This window comes from Carassius auratus, chromosome 11, assembly GCF_003368295.1.
Source record: "Carassius auratus strain Wakin chromosome 11, ASM336829v1, whole genome shotgun sequence".
Lineage (NCBI taxonomy): Eukaryota > Metazoa > Chordata > Actinopteri > Cypriniformes > Cyprinidae > Carassius > Carassius auratus.
Genome location: NC_039253.1, coordinates 14,368,464 through 14,378,167, shown reverse-complemented (window position 1 = coordinate 14,378,167; position 9,704 = coordinate 14,368,464). Strand labels below are relative to the sequence as shown.

General features: G+C 42.1%; 1 protein-coding gene across 1 annotated transcript; it reads left to right on the top strand.

Annotated features, from left to right (window-relative positions):
- The first annotated feature begins 866 nt into the window (after positions 1-866).
- Positions 867-3,550, top strand: barx1 (BARX homeobox 1). Its single transcript, XM_026275971.1, has 4 exons — positions 867-1,407; positions 2,403-2,694; positions 2,850-2,934; positions 3,032-3,550. Exons 1-4 carry the CDS (start codon positions 1,206-1,208, stop codon positions 3,197-3,199), a joined length of 747 nt encoding a protein of 248 aa, XP_026131756.1. The 5' UTR covers positions 867-1,205; the 3' UTR covers positions 3,200-3,550.
- The last annotated feature ends 6,154 nt before the right edge of the window (positions 3,551-9,704 follow it).

The window sequence follows — 9,704 nt, the reverse complement described above, 5'->3', positions numbered from 1 at the left end:
TGCTATGCAATTAAAATGTCAGTTAAAAGTTGTTGAACTACATACTTTCTATGTAGCCACATATATTGTATCAGCGATATTTATGATATTTTTACGTTCCTCCAATTTTTGCAGGACATTTTAGCGGACGTTTTTTTAAGGCCCCAGCCTCTTAAGATTAAATTTTAAATAAAACTGAATATGGACATCTATATATAACCATGATTCATAAACTAACTGATGAAGGAGATGTGCCATTCTGTGATAAGCTCCTATATTTATTTCGGACGTATTCAGATTTATTTTGACAAGACTTTCGTTTATTTTTTATAAGTTTGAATTTAATAAAGTCCCTCTAATGTAATTTAATAATGGGCCTAGAACCTATTTATTTGTTAAGCTGATATAGCCTAGTGTAGACAAGACAGTCGTTGAAACGTAGGCTATGCGATTAATGGGTCAGTAACAAATGAAGTTCGAGACCTTAAAAAAAAAATCTTGTAGAAAAAAAAACAAAACATGTAGACCTATATGGACAAGACCTACAAAACATTTTAGTTCAGAAATGGAAACATCATTAGCCTATAGAATAAGTGTATCTATTCAAATCACTTTAGTATGAATGGCTTTTTCAAATGTAGCCTATTTTAGAATAATAATTTATCCGTCCAAACAACATCTCTGACCCGTTTTAAAATGAAACTTATTCAAATGACCGAAGACGTTTGAAAACTAGTCGCACCACAAGTGAAATGTTTTGACTATTTGTTTTCCCTTTATTTACAAAGGGTGCCCAAGCATGCTGAGGAGGAGGTGTGGCGTTGTGCTAGACCTCCTTAAACTCAGATGTCTATGTTCCTGATTCAGAGCTCAGTTGGTGCCGTAAGAACAGAAACAGGCTGCCCTTACTGGGCGGATTAGACTTCTCACTCCAGCTGCGTGGACGGGACCACACATTTCGGAACTCGCCAACAGAAAAGCAAATTCACTCATGTTTTGAACGTTTTAAGATCGAGCGTCAATTAGAGACTTCTTTACGTATTTCAAAGGTTCTCCACAACCGTAAGGATGTTTTTTTCTTTTTCTTTTTTTTAAATGATCGCATCTAAAAATCTGAATGGACGACTCGGTGCTTTACAAGGACATCTGAATCCTCAATGTGACCTCAAGGTTTCTACAGGCTTCCAGGAGGTTCGGAGAACATCTGCAACATTTAAACTATAATAATGCAACATCCTTTGGAGATTGGGGCGCACTACTACCCCCCGGATGCCCATCCAGACCAAAGGTCTCACAGGTACAGGAGTTTCATGATTGAAGAGATTCTTACAGACCATCCGGACCACAAGGTATCAAATCCCACTGGAGACCTTCTTAAATTTGGAGTACATGCCCTTTTGTCCGCCAGACCATACCACAACCACTTAGGTAAGTACCATGACCTTTCAGTCAGACGATACTTTGAGATCCGGCATGGGCAATCCTTTAACCTTCTCTTAATACAGGGACATTCAAATTGCACAACCTCTCGATTTGCCTACTCACAGGGAAAATATTCCACATTGTCTCTGCGGACCAATACAAAACAAATCAGATATCTCCGATAGAAATATATTCAGTGCATTGGACCGAGCAAGCTTGTAAAAATTGCAAATGCACGCCATTTCAGGCCCTACTGCATGCATTTCATGCTATTTTATTTATACTCTGGGAAAGAGAGTCATTACCAGCCCGTGCATGAAAAAATAAGTACAATTAAGAAATTCATTAAAATAAAAAAAGTGTTTCATTTGCCGCCTTAACAGCAAAATTAAATAATAGTGGTGCAAAAGTAACAAACTGCATTGATACATTTACTGCACTTTTTCAACAGCTTTGAATTTAAGATGAAGAAAATTCAGATTAAACTGCAAAAATCGAGCCCAAAAAACTGTTAATGTGTTAAAAGTTACTGTGACAAACTGAACGTTTGGAAATAAAGATGTTGTAATGAAAACAATTGTACCCCGAGGAAAGATTATGCAGCTTTCAGTTAACGCTGAATTATTCCAGTATGAAAAATAAGATTTTGGATTTTTTTTCCCATTTTTAAACGACACCACCCGTTATGGATGGAAAGATGTATGCCAAAAATAATCCAAGACATGTACTTTAAATAATCATTAGTCTATTTTGTTGTACAAGATTTTTTGTATCTTTCGTAAAACTCCTTATAGATTCCAAATTCAGTTATAGCTAATATACTGATCATTGTTATATTATTTTATAAGCCTATAGAAATTTGCACATAAAAAAATCAGTTTTCACTATGATGATCCATTCGAACTTTTTTTTTAAAACTGACATGAAGATGCCACTATAAGTTGCAGTTCCGACTACATTGTAATGACTAATGCACACACATACAATTGTTTTACTTCTAGTCCTGAAAGCAGACCAGACCAGTATCCTGAAGTTTCCAGTGTCTCCTCTGGCCTGCTCGCTCGGGGCGCCGTTGGGCTCTGCGCTTCTATCCGGCGCCGCGGGTCTGCAGGTGGGCTCCTCATCCCATCATCTCCCGCTGGACCTCCATCTTCGGGGAAAGCTCGACCCTGGAGCTGATGCAGTAGGCAAGACTAAGAAGGGAAGAAGGAGTAGAACTGTGTTTACCGAGCTACAGCTGATGGGCTTGGAAAAGCGATTTGAGAAACAGAAGTATCTCTCAACTCCTGACAGGTAAACACGCTTTTTAATTTCAGTTAGGCTAGTAGCCTTTTTAAAACTAATTGTATTATTTTGTTATGAGCGTAATTATGGAACCACAGCTTATGCAAAGAACAGATTGATGTTGTATAAGAAATAGTTTAGTCGACATCTTTCTCTGTTTACAGAATAGACCTAGCAGAGTCTCTAGGCCTGAGTCAGCTTCAAGTCAAAACATGGTATCAAAACAGAAGAATGAAATGGAAAAAAATCGTAAGTTATAGACCTCATTGGCATAAAAATGACGATTCAACTGTCATAGGCCTACCTGTGAAAATCTAAACTGATGTTTATCGTTGTTGTTTCGAAGGTGTTGCAAGGAGGAGGACTAGAGTCACCGACCAAACCAAAGGGCCGTCCGAAAAAGAACTCCATCCCCAGCAGCGAGCAGCTGTCGGAGCAGGAGAGGACACGAGACGCGGACCGCTTATCCGACGGCGGGGCTTCTTCACTTTCTGATGCAAACCAAGAGGAATAAACGAGAACATCCGTGCGAACATGTTTATCTCCAGGACGCGAACGGGCCTAAAGTTGGCCTCTTTGGATCATGCCTTTATGTTGGCACTTACAGACCTAACCACTCGACCTGATTTTATACTACCTATGTTTTGTCTGTTTGTTTGATTAGCCCAACTTTCGCGGGACTTGAAAAGTCATAGTGAACTTTTTCCAGGGACCAGAGCGGTGGTTATAGGCTAGTGACTGGTCTTTTTCTCAGCAATGAAAGCTGTGGTATCATGAACTTTTTATCGGCATATATTGTGCTTTTTTACGCTTATCATTGGTATTTTAAAAATATGAAAAAAAAAATTAAAATGTCAATTTTTCGAAGACAGTTTTACGTTGTGGCAATGTGACCTTTTTATTCTTGTAAAATGTGACACCACAAGACACAAATGACAACAGGAAAGTCATCCACAATAGGTTAATAATAATAATAAAAGGCTTATAATAACAATAATAACCATAAATAATGTGAAATCCCTCGTTGCTGGTTTTCGTTTTATATTGTGTCCGATTCATGCTCCTTATCTCTGAGGCTCATCGAATGCGGGCTGCATGTGTCATTTTATGCGGAACTGGGCGCCATCACACCGTGCATTAGACTTATTTTGGCGTGTTTACGCAGTAGGCTAAAGGTAAATATGTGGTAACACAATATTTTCGAAGTTGAGGTTATTTATTTTCACAGAAAGATTCTTTTAATCAATGACACTGGTTATGATGCCAAGAAGAAGTGTCTGAAGTAAGCGATTTGCAGTTTGATGATTATGTAGGCCTGTTAAATTTTCACCACACTATTTGCAAAATGCTGAAATGACCTTTTTTCTGCTGATCACTTTGGAATTGGGCTATTTAGAAAATACGTCTCTTTTCTCGATTTTCTTTAAGAAGCCTAACGTATTTAACACCCAGGACCCTTGCCCCGTGATGCAAGAAAATACTAGATTTTGAAATAAACAGTAGGCTAACATTTTATAAATAGCCTAATTGTATGAAGAAAAATGACGAATAGTAGACTTACAGTATATAAGGCTGTTAATGCATATAATTCAGTTGTAGACCTACATTCAAATCGTTCTATTAGCCAAACCTTTCATATATCTTCATACAGACTACATTTTTAAACACCGGTGAGGCAGCCGCTACTTTGCTTTGCATTTACAAGATGTCAAGTTTTTTGATGATGTGGCCTTGTAAAAGTTACTGTAGCTAAAAAGTAAAAATGCACTTCAGTAAAACAAATTCGCGTATTTTGCCATTTCTGGACAAAATATTGATATCTCCCATCAGCATCATACTCCAGTAGCCTATAACAACATAATCCGGTTACATTAAATTTCATATAATAATATATATAATATCAAATATGTAAACCCTTACGGACTTAGACTCGCGTGCTATAACTTATGTCGCTCTTCTAGCGGACACACAGGCCTATTTTAATATAATTTTATTGTAACGGAATCACGAACAAGTCATATCTTTTAACATTTTTATTATTTTTATTTTGTTTAATATAAATCCAGTTCATCAGATCCATTCTATATTTGGCTATACATACATCAAAATATTGAGCTGGGATATTTGTAGCATTTTCATCAAGTCAGTGTTCAGTTTAATACAAAAATAAGAACACAAATATCGTATAGCTGTCAAAGGACATCGGACAACCATCGAACAGTGAAGGAACTAATTATGGGACATTTTTAATACCAAGTCTCGACTGATATAGTTAAGTCTGGGTGGACGAAATGATACTCTGCCTGGAATACAGACAATATAGTGATTTGGTACAATTAATTTCACATGTTCTTGGTTTCGTTTTACCAATGTGAACTCCAGACAAGGCTATTAATCAAAATCATACATTAATGAAGGAATAACGATGCGCTGCAGTGCTCAATTATCTTGGTAAATTAGTTTCTAATATAGGTTCTCTTGGTCCTGTATAAATTCTGGAGGCTGGAGTTATAATGCCCGGACAGGATCATCATTCAAGAACACACATGAAACACCGGCACTCATCAATAGCCCATATGTGGTTACGTACAATAACAGTAAAAGCATTAATTAGGCTGTATTTAGCCGCGTGGCAAAGCACCATTCTTCTTCTTTTTTTTTTTTTTTCTAATTCTGAAAATAAGCAGCCGCAAGCCAGACCAAAGTCTCCATCCTATATATATATTTTAGGGATATTTGAGCTTGTCTATTTGTGACATTATCAAGCTCACACACATTTGCACTTCTTGTTGCGCCTGGAATTTCACCAGTAAATTAAATACATGTTTTAAAATATTTAAGTGCAAAGTGAATGAACTCCTTTATGTGAAGGCCATATGGAAACAAGTGACAAAGTATATTACAGGCCTATATACATTTACAGATAACGTGTCACGTTCTGTTTTACGACAGATATGAGTAGATAGCTTACTATTGAGAATCGAGTTTTATATAATTTAGGGTTTTATAAGTATACTTTCAAATTAAATAAAAGAGGCCATTATAGAGAGTGTGCGTGTGTGTGTTATAGCAGGTTTAACTGTATTCTTACGTGACGTGAGTTCGTCAAAACAGCACGTTCGTGACTGTAGCTGTCAGATCCAAATGTGTTGAATTAAGGCCAAAGATTTTGCCTCAAGCGCGTGAAACATGAAAATAATTTACGTTACTTTGTCGAGAAATTTTAAGTTACTGAACCTTATTGAGTAGCTATAGTATTGAGTATAGTTAAAAAAGACACGGTTTCAAGATTTTAGTTTTAATATTTTTTTATATAATAAAATAATCTCTTTTTTTATATAATAAAAAAATAATAATCTCAAAATCTATTAATAAAAAAAAAACGTAGTTGCAGTTTTAAAACCTCTTTTTAAAAATCTAAATTTTGCATGCAGTAAGCTTACCTGACATTAATAACTCTACTGATATTCTGAAGAAACACAACATTTATGAAGCTAACATGTAAACACACAATTCTTTGAAATAAAATCCTTGCTATAATATTAGTTTAATAATGGCAGTCACCAAGATAGTGTCACACCCTCAGCTCGTTCCCTTAGCCCCAGTCACCATTGCCAGTCACCATCCACTCAATCTCCCATGCACCGCTCACGTGAACCGTCACCTGAATACTGATTACCTGCACCTGCACCAGCAATCACCACACCTTTAAATACTCACCTCACTCATTCACTCACCGGCTGGAATCAAGATTACATGGACGCTCTTTGTGGATCTTCTGCCTGCTTCTTGTGGACCGTATTGTGACTCTGTGGAGATTCAGATACAGCGATTAAGGGAAGTGACTCTTTGTTGTCAGGCCTAGCTTGGTACTTGAACTCACCTATTGATCAGTGCTTGAAGATTCACCGTCTGTGACCACACTTACCAGCTCTGTTGAAATCCCATGTTAATAAAGCTTCACGAAAGTACTTACCCGTCTTCTCCTCTCCTTGTGTGGATGTGACAGGATTCCAGCCCCGGAAAACAGAACTTCATATCTCCCATGGATGTTAACGCTGCTGCTCAGGGAGCGGCTTCGGACCCGTTCACCGAAATGGTGACTGCTCTCCGCCAAGTATTACAGTCAGTTTCACCACCCACCGAAACTAGTGCTACCACCACCAACAGCACGCCCCTTGCACGTCCCGCGTGCTATGCGGGTGAACCGAGTGGCTGCAGTGGGTTTATACTGCAGTGCTCACTGTTCGTCAACGCGAATACCAGTAAATTCCCCAATGAGGCCACCAAAGTCGCCTTTGTGATCTCTCTACTCACCGGACGAGCGCTACAATGGGCGGAGGCTCTTTGGAACTCCCAGAGTCCGGTTCTATCTTCATTCGATGCCTTCGCCACCCACCTCCATGAAGTGTTCGGGATGGCTCTAACTCCTCTTTCAACCCATGATGAACTCTTAAATCTCCGCCAGGGAGCCACGGAAGTTCACGACTACACTCTCCGTTTCCGAACATTAGCCGCCACCAGTGGTTGGAACCAAACTGCCCTGCTAGCTGCATACCGTAAAGGTTTAAAGCCCCAGATCAGAAAGCAAATGGTCATTTACGACGATAATGTCAATCTCGAGACATTCATCAGAAAAACTATAAATGTTGCTCAGCACCTCTCGGCTTGTGCCTCCCCGGCTTCATATACCATCTCTCCATCAGCCAGAACGCCCTCGCCTCAACGAAACCAGGAGGAGCCCATGATCACCGACTCCTACCGCCTAGATGCCTCTGAACGGAGACGCCGCATCCAGCTGCGGCTGTGTTTATACTGTGGCGAGGCCACTCACCTGATCCACGCCTGCCCAGTCCGTCCGCCTCGCCCAATGGTGAGTACAGTTTCCATTACCCCATCTGTATCTCACATACCTCATATCAAAGCCCAGATAACAATTAACTCACGTAATCTTTCCATCCATGTCCTGGTGGATTCCGGAGCCGCAAGCAACTTCATCTCATCTCACTTCGTAACCAAGCACCGTATACCCATCACCCAGAATGAGACCACCTACCGTATCACTACCATCCAAGGATCACCGTTAGGGGGAGGCAAAATAACTAAAAGGACACACGAGCTGGAACTCGTTCTGCCCCACGGACACCGGGAACAACTGGCCCTCCTCGTACTTCCTCGCGCTACCGTTGACGTCGTCCTGGGTAGGCCGTGGCTGGCCCAACATAACCCACAAATCAACTGGAGCACAGGGGAGATCCAGGCATGGGATCCGAGATGCCAGAGTCACATTCACCGTTCACCTATCCAGAGTTCACAGTCCGAGCCACCGCACCTTCAATTGCACTCCACCTCCATAGGAAGACCTGCCCTTTACTCCTCCTACTCCGATGTGTTCAGCAAGGAACAAGCCACCCGCTTACCACCACATCGGCCCTGGGACTGTTGTATCGACCTGCTGCCAGGTGCCAAGCTACCACATGGGAAAATATATCCACTCTCCCGTCCTGAGCAGGTGGCGATGGAGGAATACATCCAGGAGGCTCTCGATCAGGGGTTCATCAGACCGTCCACATCTCCAGCTGCGTCCAGTTTCTTCTTCGTCCCCAAAAAAGATGGCGGACTTCGACCATGCATCGACTATCGAGTGCTAAATGACGCCACCGTCAAGTTCGCCTACCCATTACCACTCGTTCCGGCGGCTCTGGAGGAACTGCGTGAAGCCAAGGTGTTCACCAAACTCGACCTCCGCAGTGCCTACAATCTGATCCGTATCCGAGAGGGAGACGAGTGGAAGACTGCTTTCATCACCCCTGCCGGGCACTACGAATATCAGGTCATGCCCTATGGGCTTGCTAACAGTCCATCCATCTTCCAGAGTTTCATGAACGAAATATTCCGTGATTATCTCCACCAATTCGTCATTGTCTACATAGACGATATCCTGATCTACTCCCGGAACATAGAAGAACACCAAACTCATGTCCACCACGTCTTACAACGACTCCGAGACCACCACCTCTACCTAAAAGCTGAGAAGTGTGAGTTCCACTGCACTACCGTCTCCTTCCTCGGATACGTGATCTCTGCGGAGGGAGTTCAGATGGAGTCAGCCAAGGTAGATGCTGTGGCCAACTGGGTGGAGCCCACAACGGTGAAAGAACTCCAGCGTTTCCTTGGCTTTGCCAATTTCTATCGGCGCTTTATCAAGAACTACAGCCTGCACTCGGCCCCTCTAACATCCCTTCTAAAAGGAGGTCAACGCCGGCTGCGCTGGACACCCCAAGCTCGAGAGGCCTTCAGCCATCTAAAACACCTCTTCACCTCGGCACCCATTCTTCGACATCCTGACCCGTCCAAGCCGTTCGTCGTAGAGGTTGATGCGGCCAATCACGGCATTGGAGCCGTGTTGTCTCAAAGGTCTGGTGAACCTTGCTCACTCCATCCGTGTGCGTACTTCTCTAAAAAACTCTCTCCTGCCGAATGCAATTATGGAATCGGAGACCGTGAGTTGTTGGCCATTAAACTTGCCCTTGAGGAGTGGCGGCACTGGCTAGAGGGAGCTCAGTTCCCATTCACTGTTGTCACCGACCACAAAAATCTCCAATATCTGCAGAATGCCAAAAGACTCAATGCTCGTCAGGCTCGGTGGTCACTCTTCTTTGCTCGCTTTAATTTCCAGATCACGTATCAACCCGGTCACAAGAACACTAAAGCAGATGCTCTGTCCCGTATGTACTCACCAGATCCAGACACCAACAAGCCTGATTCAATTCTACCACCCTCCGTTTTCCTCGCGCCTATCCTCTGGCAGATCGACGAGGAAATTCGAGCCGCCACCCTCGAGGAGCCTGCACCTCCGGAGGTACCCACGGGTCTAATGTACGTGCCCACCAACCAGCGACTCCCCCTACTGGAAAGTACGCACACGTCACCTGGCTCAGGACACCCTGGCAGCAGGCGAACCCTCTCGCTCATCCAGCAGAAGTACTGGTGGCCTAACATGGTTCGTGACGTTACCC

Excerpts from the sequence above, each read along its gene's own strand:
- barx1 (XM_026275971.1), top strand. The coding sequence starts at position 1,206 with ATGCAACATCCTTTGGAGATTGGGGCGCACTACTACCCCCCGGATGCC. Across the intron at positions 2,695-2,849 it reads TATCTCTCAACTCCTGACAG|AATAGACCTAGCAGAGTCTC; the intron begins GTAAACACGCTT and ends CTCTGTTTACAG. Across the intron at positions 2,935-3,031 it reads GAATGAAATGGAAAAAAATC|GTGTTGCAAGGAGGAGGACT; the intron begins GTAAGTTATAGA and ends GTTGTTTCGAAG.